The following is a 19,189-nucleotide window of genomic DNA, read 5'->3' on the forward strand; positions in this document are numbered from 1 at the left end:
TTTTTAATACCTTGTCAGCTCTCCTCCTGAGGTAACCTTCCTTCCTTTGCCAGCATTGTTTTTTGGGCCACAGCACAGGGGCATGCACATAAACCGGTTGCTGCGTCTCAGGAGCCAACAGCTGCCTTCAGCAGGGCTCTTTGAGGGCCAAGTTTGCTATTCCTGTGCATTGCTCTGTGGCCATGTGTATCGAGCTCTTTGGGACAGGGTTTGGCTTCATGTTGGGTCTTGTACGGCACCGAGCAAAGGAGCTGTGAGCTGTACGACAGCTGTAGGCAAAAAGTTCACCATCTGATCCCCTGCAAGTGCCAACTACTTTTGTATCTGTGTTGTGCTCCCATGGTGATTGCAGCTTGAGAGTCTGCTGCCTCCCCACCCCTGGGATCAAACCAGACCTTTCCCTTAAGTTTTAAGGTGTGTTTTAAAGCATGTGTATGAGATGGAGGCTTTGAACAGAAAGGCATGCTGAAGACTGGCTAGTTTGAGAAAAACTTACTGGAGTTTTAAGTGTGAATTGCTCCTGTGCAGACAGACTATGTCGCTTACCATGTCTCCTTTTGCACGTCGAGGAGGCAGGTGGATTAGAGTTGGGTTTGGGTTCTTCTGTGGTCCAGTTTGGGTCACTAAAGGGAGATGTCTAGATCCAGCTTCCACTTGGTTGTGGCATGGAGCTTCTGCAAAGGAGAGACAGTGCGATGGCACGTACCACTTTCGCTGCATCTCAGTCCTCCCCCGTTGTTGCAACACAGCTCAGGCGGGGTGTGCAGCCGGTAACCGAGGGGTTCGGGGTGCTGCGAGGCCGGTGAGAACCACTCGAGTGCCAGCCCTCGCCTCCGGCTGTGCTGAGCCTCTGGGCTGTCTGCGGTGTCAGGATGATAACTAGAGCAAGGTACATAAATAAAAGAAAATGATGGTTTATTGCTGCTAATTTTGAAGAAAAGTCCTGACTTCTGTTTATGCACAGTCCCAAATAAACTTAAAATTATTGTTTCACATTTTTATAATTGGTATTTTGTGTATTAATTTTTTGTGTGCTATTTCAGTGTACAGACAAGCGCTCACACGCACTATCTGCGAGTAATTAATAATTATCCTCCACTGTTCTCCTCTCAAACTTCTCTTTTGCTATCAGGTGTGCACGTACGTTAGTTAGGTGCACATGTGCATTCATCTGATTCTTTAGGCAGAGATTTGTTTCTGAAGGTCAGCACATTTGCATTCAATGGTGTGACGATGCGGAGCTTTCGTGAAGGGTGGTAACGAACCACAAACAGGCTGAAGATTCTTATCCCTTGCTTTCCAAGTGGTGTTGCAATAATTGAAAACACACTTTAGCGGGCTCTCAGAAGTTGATTACAAAAATTGTAATTTTGCTAGACACTTCTATGCTAATTTCTGGGAGGTTTCTTCTGCCAGTTTGTGAGCGGAGAAGAAAATGACCCGTAAATACTGTAATACTGAGCAGCAGTTTGTAGATTTGTCAGTTGCTTGTGTGTCCTGCAGACTGGCAGCCTCATTTGGCGAGATTTGGAATTTAATATGCAGATTATCAGGCCAAGCCTCCTCTTCTCCTCAGACAGACCCTCATTTTATAGGGGAGGGATTAGCACAGTTCAATTGCCTTCTGAAATGGTTGTTTCAGCCCCCTAGCTGATTAGGGCTGCTTTGCTGATTTAGGGGATTTCACTTTGTCTCCATGCCGTGTTCTCTCATCTGAAAGCGTATTTGCTTTACTTCTCGTGGTTGGCTACATAATAGCAGGGTAGGGATTGGATTACACCTCCCAGCCTGGCGATAGGGAGGACTGGGCAGGAGCATAACAAACCAGTATTGCTTCAACTCCCCGTCTCCACGGGAAGGCTAATCAGCTCCTGTTGAAAACAGCAATCAGGAATTTCTTTATCTCTCTCCTTTGTTTCTTAACTTCTTGGTGCCACATGCTTCAGTGCATGCGGTGCCGGGAGAAGACTTGCCCTCCTGGGATTCGTACTGCCACTTCTGCACAGACATGTCAATATTGTTTTCTCCCTGATCCCGTAGTGAGTCTGATGGGGGTAGTTACGACCTCCAACATCATGTTTGCTGTCTCTAGGCTAGAGTTTAACTTTGTTTTTGTATCCGTCGTGTTTCATACATTGTGACAGTTTCTCACATTTCATTATCAAAAAAAACAAAAACAAAAACAAAAAAAAACTTCTCTGATTAAAATCCTGTGCTTTAATAGTTTCTTAGCTTCACTGCTGACTTCTGGCTGAAAAGGAACAGATACGATTTCACCCAGGTCCTGCCAGTGTTGTTTTACAGTCTGTGAATATCTCTTCCACGTTCACCACGCAGGTTTTAATAAAAGTGAAAATTCTTTGGGGGTTTAGGGGCAGAGCACTTTTCTAACAGCAATTCTACCCTTCCAAGTAAAAACTCTCTCTCTAGCCATGTGTGCTCTGGTGTGAAAGCTGATAGCATCGTATTTTAAAAAAATTGAAAACATAGCCCTTTTGGATCTCCAGACAGCACAGTCTGAGTGTTGACTAAGTACTCTACAAAAAGCCACTGGGGATTTATTGCTCCTCATTTATAGCTGGGGAAAATGAAGACAATGTTTGGCTGATGGCAGTACTTCCACTCTGGTTGAGAACACAGATTGGATTTGAGAAACTGGAAACTAGAGCCTTGTCACTAGTGCACACACTGCCACAGTTAGAACAGACAGATTAAACCTCATAGTTGATTAGAGTGGGTTTAAGGCTTTCAGTTTTGTGTTATATGTCTGCCTGTTCAGGAAAGCAAATGAGAAATATCACAAAACACATCGCTTACATGCAGGAAGTTTATTGGATCATGGTCCTGCAACTATGGGTGCTGCTATGCAAAATAAGTGGTTTCTTCAGCAGGATGCACTGGAGACCATGGCACTGTGTTAAGACTGGATTTCTGTTCCCACAATGTTATCAGCCTGCTGTATAGCTGTAAGAAATCACTGCTTTGCCCAGTGGCTGATTTTTTTCCATCAGTAAAATGGGGGCAATGATAGTACCTATGGTCTGTGTTCTGAGAACTGTTAAAGGCTGGAAGAAACCACAGAAGACAAGAGTGCTGTGGTTTTGTTTGGGAAGTTATTAATCCAATGTTAAAATGGAAATTTGCTCAAAATCCAAAAGTTAGCAAACATTGACAAAGGTAATTTTCACTTCAAAGATCTCCTTGCCTGTATTTGCATAAATAGGCGTGTATATGCACACACATGAAATGCAGGTAACATGAATATACAAACAGTTGAGTTTTTCTCCTGATTTCAAGCAGTTTAAAAGCTTCAGCACTGTACTTCTCAGCATACTGATGGTGTTCACTTGCACAGCGTTTGAAAGTGAAGTAATAGGTTTGAGTCTTTGCCTGTTTAAGCCCTCCTTGGATTTTGGAGAGCTTGGAAAACTTAGTTGTGATGTTTAATACCACTTGAACAGGTTCTCTTGTTGAGTTTCGATTTCTACAGAAGCAGAGTGATCAGGTTGGGCAGGTGAGCATCTGCCCAGCATGATGCAGAGCTAAAGTGCTGTGCCTGGCATCTGAGTCATTGCTTGGCCCGGGATCTTTGTTGGTAGCCAGCGTAAGATTCATGTGTATGAGCTTGGATTGCAGACCTGCACTGTTGTTCTTTATTTATCTCTTTTATTACTGCTTTTTGTATAGTGGCAACATGTACAAACCAACCAGACTTGGACCACATTGTGGTAGATACTTTGAAAGCGTGTGAAGTAAATGGTAGCATATGCCTCTAAGTTTTGTTGTTTTTTTTTTTTTTAACATAAAAAACCTCCCAAGGTCCTACAACATGCTACATTTACTTAAATGCCTCTGATACCATGCAGCAATTTATCAATTGTCCTGTGTTGCTCTGATTATTGTGTGGTTTACTATACAAATATACACTTCTGCTCAAACAGAAATTTACTGTATGATTACATTCCTTTAGTTTCCTTTAGAGAAATAAAATAAAATAAAATAAAATAAAATAAAATAAAATAAAATAAAATAAAAATAATAATAAAAAAAACACATAGGCTAAACCAGTTCTGAGCAAAAGCTTGAGGGAGAATGCAGAACTAGAAAAGATGTTTATGCATCCAAACCAAGAACAAGTTAGAAAGTAACACGTCCTCAGAGGGAAGGGTTGATTGGAGGGTTCACCACAAGGGTGGTCTTCATCCCCTTTTTTTGTGTTTGTAACTTCTAAGGCATTAACAGTTCTGTCAGCCCTGTTACTAAAAAGAACCATCTGAACTGATATAACTTTTTTTTTTTCATGTAATGCTATTGCTTTAAGTTTTCCTGAAATTTACTCCTGATATTAAATAATTATATTTTTTTTGTGAAGATTGTGCTGATGACAGTCACAAAAGAATCATGGTTGCTGGAATTCATTATCAACCATGGAACAGAGGATACTTAGCTGATAGCTTTGTCTTAAAGCAGGCAAATTACAGCTATTTTTGCTAGGAGATAGGTAAACACAGAGCACCTTGAGAAACCAGAAAAGGGAGAGAAATTCAGCTAGCTCCGTAACTGTTAGAGAGCTATGACTAGAAAAATATGTGCACAGAACAGATATTTCCAATCGATTCCAAGTCAGGACCCAGTCAATTCACTTACCTGCTGATTGCGTGTGATTGCAGCTCTCTTTACTTCTCCATGTGTAGTGACTCAGAGATATGTTCTTGGGATTCTGCTAAAAATGTATGAAGTGTAACATTCTTAAAACAGGAAGGCTGTCTTTTTTTGAGGGAAGATGGTTTTAGATTGTTTATTCCAAGTAAATATTTTGTGTTGGTCTAGAAGCAACAAATTATACTGGGTAAAGGCCAACATTTCGCAACTGAACCTCATGTATATACAAACGTTGGGCTGTGTATGTTTTGCTTTCAGAAGTGGAGTTTGTCATAGTGTGGTCATTGTAGTTGTCTCAAGAAAAGGAGAAAAACCACCTAGTACTGCAACTCTAGCTGTTGGGTTTCATACAAGATGCATGAATTTCACATTCTTCATAAATGCGCTGTACTCACAGTCACATCATAGCTTTATTGGCACATCTCCAGGCTCATTCTATGATGTGAGCTATAGGATATAGCAATGTATAGAAATATTACAGAAATTCAAGTTGCAGTGAATTTAAAGAAGTCTCCTTAGGGGTGCAAATGTAGGTGGAAGTTTAGCAAACACAAGCCCAAGCAGCATGCATGTCAATTTTGGGGTCTGATCATTTTCCCTGTGGAAGACTATTGTGCAGTAAAATCCTGTAAATGTGTACGTCATAACTTCAAGGGGAAGAAAAGATGACTTTGAATGATAGGGTAAATTATATAAATATTGAGGGTTTATAAACAACCCAAAACTTAGAATGTGTGCAATTTTACATCATTTCAAAAGAGTATTTATTTGCTGATGTATTTTATAACTTCATGCTAACAGTTAAGGACTTTTGTGCTTTGTGTGCAGGTATATGTCTCGAGTCCATGGTATGCATCCAAAAGAAACCACACGTCAGCTGAGTTTAGCAGTCAAGGATGGTCTTATTGTTGAAACCCTGACGGTGGGGTGTAAAGGGTCAAAAGCTGGTATTGAACAAGAAGGATATTGGTTGCCAGGAGATGAGATTGTGAGTATAAAATCTTTGAGAAAATAGATCACGATTTCTGATATCTTAGCATGAGACTTGTTTTAATTTCTATTTGAAGTTATTTATAGATGCTGTGTTGATGCTTGTGAACAGGGAAGTAATGCACTCTTAAACCTTTTTAACCTTTTCTATTCCATAGGAGCTCTTCTCAAATTTGAGTTTTCTGCTGTGAAAAATTGTCAAAATCTTTTGCTCAGTCATGCCTAATTTATGTAGTGTTACCTCTTCTACAGTTGCATAGGAAGATAGTATATGTAATGCTATTGGTATTACTTGAAATCCTCAGATGTCTTTGAATCCCAGAGATGGTATGTTTTAAAAGAGATCAAGTGAAAAATTTCTGATTAATATTGCTTTAATCTGAATCTGAGGAAGGAAAAATTACTCCATTTTAAAAGTATTCGCTTTCAAAAGTTTCAATATTACTCCCTTTTGAAAGTACCACAAAATGATGTACATTTTGTTATGTATAAACACACACAAGAAGATGTGTTTTACAGATATCTGGAAACACCAGGGCATTCATTTAGGAACAGTTTTCACAGTAAATTAGTTACAGGCATCCAGACATAGTTCCGCTGGATAGGTAAAATAAATTTTTAAATCCAGTTCTACAGGTTGAAAGTTATGTATAGGGAAGAAAAGCACTTTTTCTCAGTCCCTACATAGCTAAGTTGAAAGTACTTACAGCGCTAACTGAGAGTAGTCTGATAGACCAGGAACAAAAGTTTCACAATTATTTTGCCATGTTCAGAAGCCTGCTGTCTGTATTTACACGACCATGTTTTCCTAATAAAAAACAGTTCGGCAAAGCTATAAAATACTTGAACTGGGAACTGTTGCTTTGGAATATAAATTGTATTAAATACTGGTGAAATGGACAACAAAGTCCAGACATCGCTAATAATCAAAATGTTGAGGAAAAACGGAAAAACTCTACAGGAAAATTAATTCTAGAAGGCACTGAAATAATCTTTGCAGTATTGAAGCCATCAATAAGATCCTGAAAGGGAAACCATATATTATTTTTTCTTTTAAAGTGTGAGAAATATAAAGGATCCATAATAGAAAGCATTACGTTTAAAATTATCCCAGATGTACTAATTTGAAGTATTGCAATATGGACATTATGTCCATATTAAGATTTTCATTCTAATTTCATTAGAAATTCTCAAGGGAGCTGCCAAGGTGTATTTAGTTTTGTTTTGCAATTCTCCCTGGGAGTAAACATTCAGAAATTCCAGCTTAGCTCTTCTGGGTATTTCTTATGCCAGTTTTATCTGTTTAGAGGTGATGTTAATTGTGTAGCCTCAACATAATACAGTCTGAGATCTGCAGTTATCTTAAGTATTCAATGTGTTTATTTCCTATATTTCCAAGACCAAAAAAAAAAAAAAAAAAAAGAATCAAAATGCCTCACAATAGCTATTTCTCAGAGTCATTCAAAAAATACCCCTAATACGTTTAAGCAGCATTTATCTAACAAAACTTATAATCAGTATGTAAATTTCTGGTGACCCATTAGAATTAAGTCATTATTTTATCTCAGAATGAAAAGAGTTGGCTTTGATTTAAATTTAAGTCACATTATGAAAAGCCCTTCGGTTAGAAGTATTGTCTGTATTTACAGCATGACTGTTAAGCCCTGCTGGGTTGTGCTGTGTCCATACGTCTGAAGGCCATCTCAGTTGTTCAGAACACCAGTGCACACTTGACTTAACAGCTTTATGCGTTAGTAGGAATCATGTTCCAGTCCAGGCCATGTTTCATCAGTACCCAACTTCCAACTGCTTGATCCTAATACTGAATAAAAACACTGCAGACACATCAAGCAAAATGTATTGGTTTTAAATCATTCTGTTTGTTCTTTTATTGAAAAATCTTTAATGAGCAACAAAGCATTGACATTGGGTCAGGTATTCTCCATTCCCCAACAATTGGCACAAAACGATCTTTTGGTATGTTCTTTACATTGGACACACTGGTTAGTGTTAGATGTGCTTTGCATTGGGTCAAGATGCAATTTGTAGTTCTGTGTAATCCAGATCTGGTACTAATGCCTGTTGAACCATAAACCGAAGTTACATTTCATTAAGGACAAACACAGGATTTTTTTTCAGAGATCCACTTGTAGGAGATAGAGCTCTGAAATAACGTCTGTAATGTTTGAACAGCGACTTCAGACTCAGCAAATTTCAGCAATTACAGACAAATCCTTGACCCAATTGGCAAACGCAGTTTGGCTGGTACTACAAAAGCTTGGAAAGCTCATAAAATGAAAGACTGGAGGACTGATCCCCCACATTAGTGCAAAAAATGCCATTGGATTTTAGCTCGTTTTCTGGCACCATACTCAATGAATAGCACTAAGAACCACCTGTTTCAAGGAGTTAGCAAAGGGAGACATTCTTCATGTTCCTCCCTAGACACTTTTTATCTGAATATTTGCTTGATGGTTTGCTTTTTTTAAAAATTATTTAAATTTTAAATTTTTGAAGTTTTGGACCTTAATCTTATCATTTTGAAATCCATATTCAAATAAATGAATGAGTTGTCTGGTCTTCCGGTACCGCTGAGCACCTGTTTCATTTATATAGGTACCTGACTACAGGCTGCCACAAGGCCTGAAAGTACTGGTTTTAATGATGACTGTGGATTGATTGCTCAATGGTAACAATAATTAAAAGCATGTGGATTATGAAAGCACAGCTTTGTTCGGGAAAGATTCATTAGATAGTCTGTGGTGTTTGCTTACGTATTTCCAAACATTTGCCCCTATCCAGTAGGTTGACATAATGATAGATTTATGCAGTGAGGACATGATCTCTGACAGGGTTACTTTCAGCCTTCAGCGGAAAGTGTTAAAAAAAAAACTTTTGTTATCATAAAAAAAAAAAGAAGAAGAAGCAAAATATCCTGTACTTAGACATGTCATACAAAAGAGCGAGCTGATGTGCAAAGATAAAACAGGTTGGGGGCATCAGGAGGAGGCCCTTTCAAAAGGGACAGTCATGTGAAAATGGATGTTCTGAAAAACTGGAAAAAAAAGAATGATCAGATTTAAAACAGCATAAAATTGTCCTCTTTTTTCTCAGATATATACGGGAGAGAGATTTTTATATATGTTACTAAAGCTAATTTAATGTATGGAGTCAGTTGCCAAACATACTATATGCCAAAAAATATTGAAGGGTTGGTAGCTATGCAAGAACTTTGCTGCAAATATTTTACTTCCTGGGCTTGTGCAGGTACTCATTTTGTTTGCTCATTTACCATCTGTACAGATGTTTTGCAAATTTTCAAAATGTGTTCTCATCTTACAGGCTTTCTCATCTTGCAGATGATTAATGCATTTGCCACAAAATAAATGAGAGAAGAAATTATTTTCCATTGTTATCCAGCATTTTAGTTAGTAATTTTGCATTTTCACTGTTTGTCAATGACATTATTATGCAATTCAACAAAATCTCTGCAGCTTCTTGCCTTGCAAGGGAAATGTCAGTCCTGAAATCTGGTAATGGACGTTTACTTTTCCTTTCTAAAAGCTTTATTTCTGTTTCTTACAGAACTTTTGGAATTTGGAAGTGTTATTTATTATCAACCAAAAAGAAATTCTCTCTTTGCTCTTTGGGTTTAGAAAAAAAAAAAATGCAAATAAGTGTTGTTAATGATGTTGTCAATGCAATGATAAATGCAAGGGGAGTCTAGTTGTTGAAGAAAACAATAATGAATGTCCTTACCTATTCATTTATGTTTTTAGTCATGCCATGATTTTTATGTACTTCTATCCTTGTAAAATAGTGGTCAGTCTAATCCTAATGAAAGAAATTGAATTAAAGCACCAATGCCGTGTAGCTTTATGGGGGTTTAGCTATAGTTCTTAGTGTTGGTATGTCTTACTCATTGACATATTTTTGATTTTTCTACAGACAGTGTGCATGGAGCTATTTTCAGCATTTAATGTGCTGATTCTTCTCCTCATGATTAAAGTCATAAAACTGCAGTGACCCAGCGAGAGGCATTATGAATGTATAATTTCAATTTACACGTGTTCATAAAGCCACACAATATTGTGTTCTTCTAAAATGGAGATCTGTCAGTAACACAAGTCCCATTGTTTGCATTTGAATGCAACATATCTCATAGCACTGCTGTGGTGTAAAGTTCGTAGTGGCCAAATTCTCCACTGAGATGTGAAGAGCAGGGCTTCACACTTAGTTAAGGCGCTTGGAGCTGTTTCTTCACTGCCAAAATAAATCAAAGGTAGTCATGTTTTTGAGAGATCACTCTTTTATAGAGGTCTATTTTCTGATCATTTAAATGATTGCTTATAGCAAGAGCCATCAACTCTTGTGGCCAGTTAAGTCTGACTTTGGGCTTTAGTTGCAATTATTTTTCTGTGCACTTGATCCTCTCCAAATCTCCAAATTGTTGTCTCTCTAATTCTTCCCTTGTAAAGATTTTTTAGTTTAGTGGAAGAGCATGCGATTTGGAGGGGCAGTTTGCTTGCTTTCCTGTTTGAAGAAAACCTTAGAAGAATGTGATTTTCCCCAGTCCTGTATTCAGAACTTGCTAATTCATACTGGGGATTTTCTGATATTTTATATTTAGAAAGTACTGGTGCTTGCTCAGAGTAACTCCGGATACTTTCAGTCTCGAGTCTGTCTAAATAATCCATCTCTTCACACTGCTTTACCATCATTTTAACCTTTGTTGTAACCCACTGCCAGCACTGTGAGTTTTGTAGGTTATTTTGTTAACCCTAGGCACACACTCAGTGATTATTGTGATTTGATGTGCTGCCGCTTCATTTTTGCTAGGATCAATCTACAAGAAAGGAGTATTTTGTTTGTTATGTTTGTGTTAATGTAAATTGCCTTATATTGAGCAACTTCTGGGTTTCTTACTTGCTATGCTTAATTGTTTTTGTAATTGTATTGATTTTTCTATGCTAGGTAGCCAGAAGCTGTTTTGAACTGGCTATGTCATCTTGAGTCTCTCCATAAATATGAAGATAATTGTGAAAAGCTAAAGAATGGTCACTGTGAGGGTTTCAATCTTTTCCAGCATCAAATCCACTTTAAATTTAAAACAAAACAAAATAACTACATAGCTACCAGTTATTGCTAGCAACCCAGGGGCTTCTAACTAACTAGGCTGAGGAATGATTTTAATGTGCATCCCATTCATTTCAGTTAGGGCCAAAGGATAATATGAAACAGCAATAGTGACAGCCAGTGGTTTCATCATGAATGCTCTTCCTACCAGAGAGCACAAAGAGGAAGAACATGTCATACCAAATGAAGAAAAATTTTCTTCAATATTAAAAAAAAAATCTATTTGTCTTCTCCATCTGTATTGCCTTGAATCTGAAGTCCTGTATGAATTCACTGATCCAAGGCCAAACACAGCCCAAACCATGAGAGTTATTGTTCCTCTCATGTTGTAACCAATTGGGGATTTTCCAGGCTGGAACTTTCCAGACAGATTCTTAGTTATGTTGAAAGTACCACTGTTCTTTACATCTGCTTTTCACTGATCCAAAGAGTTAATGAATGCACTTCAGGGAGAGAAAAGTTCGGACTGGCTTCCATCTCTGATTCAATACCTCAGGGAAAGTATGAGGAGACTTTGAGGCTCAGGGCACCTATCAGTATGGTCACACAAGGGCACTCAAGGGAAATGAGCATCTGGGGTTCTTTGACTCTTTCTTTGCTGTCTGTCCTCTTAAGGTCCCATCACTCAGAGCTTATTGTGCCAAGAGAATAGCATCATATCAATCACTGTGCACTAAAAGCAAAAGATTTTTCTAGCCAATTATTATCATAAAGTGCACTAGCATAAAATTCAGCTTATTACTGAGCCAAAAATAAGTGTCCACTAGTGTAATATCCTGGTGCGGATTTAAGAAACTTCAGAAAAACAAATTTTTTCAAGTCATCAAATGAAAGCATAGACTATTTTGTCTTTGAGAAGCAAATTAGAACTCAGAAGTCCCACCTCATGGATGAGAAATATTATTAGACTCTCGCTGCGTTGAAGCCAAGACCCTCTTTTGTCTTTGCATTAAGACTGTTAGCATTCAACTCAAGAGAATGGGCTCACTGTCTTTCCAGTGGCCTTTCTTTCCCCAGACAGGTTAAGAATCATGAACAATTATTTTCCAACTTTGTTTTTCTTTTCCCATGCATTCAGGAGTATTTCTTCCCTCCACTCTTCTTCCCTCCAAATCCTCCTTGGTTTTCATCCCCTAAAAAGAGAGTACGTGCACCTACTGAATCTACTGAACGTGTGCAGAGGCTCACGTTATTTGAGGATATTCACGCTGGAAGAGTCCACTTTATTGCATAGCTAAGAGATTTTCTTTTAAGCTGCTTTTTCTTTTAAACTGGTGAAACAATCCCATCAGTATCTTCACTTGCCTCTCCCAGCTTTGCCTACTTGACTGTTAAAAATTCAATCAATCAAATGCTGTCTTCTTTAAGTTTTTCACTCACTGTAGTTGAGATACCACTGTTGTTGTTCACAGCTGTCACAAAATGCTTTTGCTGCCTGAAAGGGTGTTCAGGAGAGTGGCAATTTACTTGCAGGTTTGAAGCAGACTAGTCAAACTAGTGCAGGTAATGCTTCCCCCATGCGACTCAAATTATTTTACTGGATTAGATAATTTAGACCAGCCCACCTTGAGCTTGTTCTGAAAATATGCATTTTGTGGTTTTTGTTTGTTGATTTATTGTTGTTGTTTTTCACTTCTTTTGTGCCAACCCTGACGTGGTAGCATTGTTTTCATTCAGTTTGTGGATGCAAAATGCTGTGCATCTCTGGCCGTTACTTTGGTTCTTGTGATGCCATGCTGGTCACTGAATGAGGCTTTGTTGAAGCTGATTAACTTATTAACATTCATGCTTCATTCACAATAAATGCAGACCTCATTCTTTCATATCACTGACAGCTGGAGCCATACCAGCCGCACCTATGGCACAGGGGAAAAAGACAAGTTGGAGGTTTAAGCGAGTTGTGTAGGAAGTTTTGTTGGTGGTTCAGATAAAAAAGGTTGGACTATTGTTTGAGGAAACGGTGTGTGCAGAAACATCAACTAGAAAAACACTACAAAATCTCATGGAGAAGATATGGCCAGGAAAGCAATGTAAACATATGCTAAGAAAGAAGAGTGGAGGGCGAGCCCTTTTGTGCACAGTGCTTCTTGGAAAGAGGCTTGGAACTACAAGGAAATAGTGGCTGGTTTTTGTTTTTTGTTTCTTTTTTCCTGATCTGGATTCATCCTGTGTCGAAAAAGAACAAAACCTTCACATACATAATGTGGAAATAAAAGGCACTGCACCTAATAAATACTTCAGTCCATCACTGATTTATCTCCCTAATGAAAATAGCCTGCAAACCTCCTCTTGGTTCAACCTAAGTAAAAAATGGTGACATTAATAGCAGAAGGGAATCCAGTTTCTGAGCAGATAAGTTGCAAGTTTCTATTAACCTTGAACTCACTTGGAACACGAAGAAGGAAAAAAAAATTATTTTCATTTAAGATCATATTCTATTTCTAATATCCTGGAGGAGAATGCTCGCATTGCCTCACCTCAAATAATGTATACTACTGCTACCCAAACGTGATCTTCTGGGGAGGGAAACTGAGATTTATTCATTGCTTCAGGAACACAGCTCATAGGCTGAGAAGATAAACACAGAGGGATTTTAGCAGTTGTTTTGGCTGCTGGCATGCTGCTACACTTCTTGGAAAAAGTTTCCTTCTTCGTTAGCTCTGGGAGTTAGAGACCGGCTCTGTACTTCGGAGCCAATCACCTTGAACTGGCCAGAACGTAACTACAAGATAGGAGAGGGAATAAAAATCTACCTGTCGTGGCAAGCAGCCAGAGAAGACTTTGGCGGTTTCTTGCCAGAAACAGAAGACTTCTAAGACAAACTGGCAATAAATTAATTAGACAAACTTGGGCTTGCAGATTAAACTCAATGAAAGAAAGCCAAAAGAGTACGGAGAGGCTCACTGCAGAACCTGAGTCTTCTTGCATGTGTGCATCAGAACTGGAAGCAGTTACCAGTGAAGAAAATGAAAATGGATTATCACGAGCCTATAAATGCATGTGTGTTTAATACATATTACAGAGAAAGAGATCTTGGTCTGTCTCCTGACTGTTTATTTTATGCTCTTTTCAGGATAAAAATGATTTCTATAGTGAGAGAAATTAAAAATAATGGAACGAATTAGTTGTTGGCTGATATTCTGAAAATCCGTTTGAAATGAGCCATAATAAATAAATAAAGTACTTGAGGTTAAGCAAGATGACTAGGTAGTTGTGGGGACATATGAAGTCATTATAGCTTTGGATTTCTTTTTGTGATAAAGTGTAAGTAATGAATACCACAAAGCGTCCTACAAAGTCAGTTTGTGGAAATCCATTTTAAAGATGAAGCCCAGGTCATCAAAGGAAAGGATCTATAAGAAGGCAACTGATTTGCAATGGACAGATTATCCTGTCTGTAAAAGCACAGGTCATTGTAGCTACTTGCTGCAGTAGGGTTTTAGAAAAGGAAGAAGATAAAGTGAAACAATTTTCATAAAGGGATTCTAGCTGCTGACATCTTTTTGGCTTTGAAGAAGAGATGGATGCTTGCTTATTTGCTGAGCACTTCTGATGAGCAAAAGCAGCAGGAAAAAAATACCAAGCAAAACAGCAGCCAACGTGTTTAGTAAATACATATATACAAGGAAACTACTGGGGAGAAAATGAGCTTACTTTGATGCTGAATTTATTCTAACGTTAAATGTAAAACATGGGATGATCTAAGAAGCTTTATCATTGTAAAGCAATCATCCTGATCAAGTATGGATCCTGTACAGCAATGATAAAAGAGAAATACTTTATTAAACAGCTAGCTCACTATTTACCTGCTGCAAAGATGGATAAGTCCTCTGAGCCATCAAGCAATTAATCTTGCCTTCTTCAGTTCCGAGCCTTACCCGTCGTGGTGATGAAGAAAAGAGAAGAGCAGATTCAGTGGGGGTACTGAATGCAGAAAGTTTACAGGAGGATTCTTGCTCACTGAGAAATAGATGGAGCCAAGGATGTTGTGTCATGAAGAGAAGGCTGACCCAAAGGGCAGGAAGAAGACTGCCCTCACAACAGTCTAGGACCTGCAGAGAAAAACATGCAGCGTCTCCACTGTGTTTGAAAACAATGGGAATGGTGCTCCATGGCTCATTGCATTTGCTAGACCCAGGTAGTATTTAATACACTCTACTGTCTTGATGAAAACCAACACATCTGCTCGTGATTCGTGGTAAGATTTCTTACTGGGGACTGTGCCCAGTGAGATACAGCATGCTTTAAAAAGAGGCAACTGTGCTTGTTCTAGGTGCATAACTGCTAGTCTTCCTCTGAAGAAAGGAGTACAGATCTGCCTTGTCCAGCTCCATAGATGAACAGGCACATTTTGTGAAACTTTTATTACAAAGCAGTCACTTGGAAGTTCAACAGCAGTGCAAAAGCAGTGGATAGTGGGAGACACTTCAAGGTTGAACATGGCTTATTTAGCATTTCCACAGTCCTTAAGGGCTCTTGCACCTGCTCTTGTCTGCACCCCTTTCAGAGTGCTTTAGTATGGGACACAGATTCAGATATTTATGCTCTGAGAGAATTGTTGATGAACAGACCAATAATTTAAGGGTGTAGTAGCTATCTAGAGCAAATGTAAGACGCATTTCCTTCAGGTTTTATGCTGGAGGACAGGAGTGCTGTAGATAGTGCAGCCCTACAGTAGTTCATTACATTTGTGAATCATGAAGACTGAAAAATGCACTGCAAAGTTTTAACAATTACCTGTAGCAAAGCTCATGTGTAGTCAAAAAGCTTGGATAGAAAAAGCTCAGATGCTGCCTGAGAAAGACAGAAAGGAACTGGTAGATTAACAATGGAAAATTTGTTTAGCAATAGCTATTGCTTTGCGATTTTGTTTAAAGTGCAGCATGCCCTGGGACCTCTTAGGGAGAGGACTCAGATACTGACGAAAATTTAGATTGAGTGATGGTATTGTAGACATACTCATGCTAGAATGCAGTACCACCTCTTGCTATCATAACAAAGGCTTTCCATTTGCCTCAGGAAGTTTGAAATATGAAAGATTAAGTACAGAAGATAGGAAGTTCTTCCCACCAGCAGATGATGATGGATATAGGTTGCAAAATGCAAGATGTGAAAAAGGAGTGTGTAGTCCTTGTGGGAGGCATTTCTTTTGATCTATCCGTCTACTTGATACAGACTGGTAGTCAACTTCTGTTTGATTCTGGTGAAGAGATACTGAGAGCCAACTAAGAGACATGAACAGCGGAATCCAAAACTTTAAAAGCTTCTCTCTTAGCTGAAGGAATCAAAGGAAAGAAGTGTTCCTTGTGACTGTTCCTGAATCCTGAAATACCCCTGAAGAAACTGAATCCGGAACATTTGCCTCAGGAATAGCGTCTTTAAATTGAGCATGGCCAAATTATCTCGTAAGATTTCAGGAATCGTAGGAACTCATTCGTTGAGATTCTTTCCAGTTTCTAAAGGGTTACAAAATAATCAGGAAAAGATTCCACTAAAGTTTTGGATTGGTGATTTGAAAATGTCTTTAAATAAATATAGCACGCTACTATTTTCAAATAGGTTTTATTTTGGAAATGACTTCTTTCTGCTGCCTTGGACCTTGTTGCCATTCTAGATTCCTGTACTGTGACAGACCAAAAGTGTTGTTATGATACAGTCTGGGTGAAATCTTACAGTGTATTCCTTAATACTCTTCCTCTAGACTAAATGTTAAAAAAAGCTGTTTTAAGTTCTTTTTTAGTTAGACAGCTGGAAATGTAGGGACTGTTTAAGCCACAGACACTGTACAGGGCTGACCACGACTTTGCACACAGGTAGGTCTGAATAAATATGCAGTAATCTGGAAGGAGCTTTGTGTGCACGGGTGTGTATGAGAGTTACAGAGAAACACCACAGCAGCACATAGGTAAGCAGCAAAGAAACTCTGGAGAAGCACTTGAAACAGAACACCTGGGAAAAAAAAAAAGTTGAAAGAGTGCTATGGGACAAAGTGCCACGCAGGAAAAGGCTGGGAACCATGAGCTCCATGGAAAATGCTTTCCTTCATTTGCGTCATACTGAATTTAGGACAACAGAACTGTATGTATGTTATTCATAAATAAACATGATTGCGCCAAATAACTGACTTATAATTGTTTTTCCCATCTATGTGACCCCTTTTTTTTTTAGCTTACTGTTTGGGTCCAAAGGATAGCCATAATTTGGATGGCTTGGGAAATCTAGTCCAACAGTGTGAAACCAGCAAATCCCCATAAAGGGGAGTTTCAAGAATAGAGTTTTGCCTTTTTTTCCCCCTCCCTTTTCCTCTCTCCACCTGATAGTAGAGTGACTTATTACCGAGTATCTGGGCTACCATTAAGGGACTTGGAGAAAACAGATTAACAGGTAAGAAATGAGTTATGTTAATGGCATATGCATTATAAAAAGGCAAAGTGGTCCTTTTAGACAAAATCTAAAGAGGAGGTTATATTGTTTTCATGTGCTATGACTACTTATAAATTATAGGAAAATAAAAATGTACTCTTTGTTTTTACCTTTTTTTTCTTTTTTTCTTCAATAATTACGGGCTTGGTAAGGTATGGGAGTGACCTAATTGTTCCAGTTGTGACCTCTAAGTTATTGTTAATTTTACTGTCAGTATGTGCTTCACATCTCCTACTTAATGGTATGCTAATTGTACAGCAGATTGTCACATTCTCCAACATACAGATTCCCTATTTCAATTACAGCTAAGTAAATCTCCATTACTAATGAGTAAGCATTTCTTTTCCATGTACATTTGCATTATAATGCACATTTTCTTTATGCACTAAAATTATTCTTTCCTTGACAACAACTATATATTTTATTTTACAGTAAAGGCTACGGCATGATGATTCATTCTTTTCTGTTGGGTTTTCTGTATTTAAATTGTCAAATGTTCTGGATAGCCTGACATTTTCTGTCCCATGTTATTTTTCTGTATTTCCAGAATTTATTTATTTATTTGCTTTAAGACAACCAACTTAAGACAAATCACAGAAAAGTAAGCTTATGTGTCAGTCATCAATTAAGCCATATTTCAGAATTGTTGCATTGCTTCGTGTTGCTGAGAAATTTCAACTGCTGTTCGTGTCAGCGCAAAGTGACCTTTATGATACCGTGTTTGACTGATTAGAATGTAAAGAACAAGTGACCACAAGTGACCCATATCACCACTAGATCCCACTCTGCTTAACAGAGCATAGCTCTTCGGCTATCAAATACAATCCCCCAAACAGACATTTGCTGCCCTGCTAATTCATATATCTACAAATGCGATGGGCAGCTGAGTAAAATGAGGGGGAAGGCCTCCTGGTACATCTGAGCTATGCAGCTCTGCTGCCAGATCCGCGCCCTCCGGAGGGTTGCGGCCAGCCGCTGGGTGCTGCTGAGCTTGGGCAGCCGGCTCCTGCCGGCAGAGGATTCCCTTCATCCGCCAGCACCGTGACCCAAGGGGCTTTCCCTGCCCTTCCTCAGGGAATGAGGGGATTGGCAAATTGAGTCCCTGTGGCGGAGATCCTTCCTTTGTTCTGCATGGCCCGGGGAAAATGTATCACCTTTTGTAAAAAAATAAGGACCGTGAGTCTTGTCGAGAAAGCGATGATTTAATTTTTGTTTGTATGCATTGAAGAAGCGTTGCTTTGGTTTTGTTGGGGTCACTGCCTACACAGTACATTACGTTACAGGGGTCTTTTGTAGATGCCCAACGCAGATTTATGTATCAAAGAGGGTGTGTTAATTAACAATAATTAATGTTCTTGAAGATTTTTAAGTTGGCCTGGTGGTGGGTGTGCATATGGGGCAGAAGATGGGGTGCTGGGTTCTTTTGATCATATAAGTATGTGGGATGTTGAAAAGAAACAAAATTTGGTTAAAGCATTAGGTAGCATTGAAGAAATGCAGGAGGAAATGTTTGCAACCAGATGTTAGAAGTAACAGATTGATTTCCTGGTCACTGTGCATGAATTCTTTCTAGCCTTGTGTATATCCTGATAATCGGATGGATCACAGTATAGATACAAAGTTTGTTTTGTTTTTATTTTGAAAGGCCTACGGTATGCAGCCTTTTTCCCAGACAGCAGCAAAAAACAAGGTGAACAATTTTTGCACTATGTGGTTTTGAATTCTGTCATATTTTCTATTACGTTTCTGTCTTCCATTAGGATAGCTTAGTTTACTCTATTAACCACCACCATCATCCACATCACTTCCAATTCTGAGTTTAGTCTACATTATGTATGTATATAGTTTGCTGATTTTTTTCTCTCTCCTGGGGGCTGGAAGTGGTTACTCACACGTTACAGTTCAAGATGTTGTTACAATGGTTGCCCTTTAATCAGTCATTTTTGGAGTGGCTGATGACACCTGGTGGTGTGTTGCG

The 19,189-nt window shown here is 38.8% G+C and overlaps 1 protein-coding gene across 5 annotated transcripts in view; it reads left to right on the plus strand.

Moving 5' to 3' along the window:
• Nucleotides 1-19,189, plus strand: part of ZMYND11 (zinc finger MYND-type containing 11) — a 107,692-nt gene that overhangs the window by 56,914 nt on the left and 31,589 nt on the right. For 3 of the 5 annotated variants that reach the window (XM_035316881.1, XM_035316884.1, XM_035316882.1), the window contains exons 3-4: nt 5,491-5,650; nt 18,857-18,901. In XM_035316881.1, coding sequence (XP_035172772.1) covers nt 5,491-5,650; nt 18,857-18,901 — 205 coding nt within the window. The remainder of the gene's footprint in view (nt 1-5,490; nt 5,651-18,856; nt 18,902-19,189) is intronic. The other 2 variants (XM_035316883.1, XM_035316885.1) reach the window with 1 other exon arrangement.

This window comes from Oxyura jamaicensis, chromosome 2, assembly GCF_011077185.1.
Source record: "Oxyura jamaicensis isolate SHBP4307 breed ruddy duck chromosome 2, BPBGC_Ojam_1.0, whole genome shotgun sequence".
In the NCBI taxonomy this organism is placed as follows: domain Eukaryota; kingdom Metazoa; phylum Chordata; class Aves; order Anseriformes; family Anatidae; genus Oxyura; species Oxyura jamaicensis.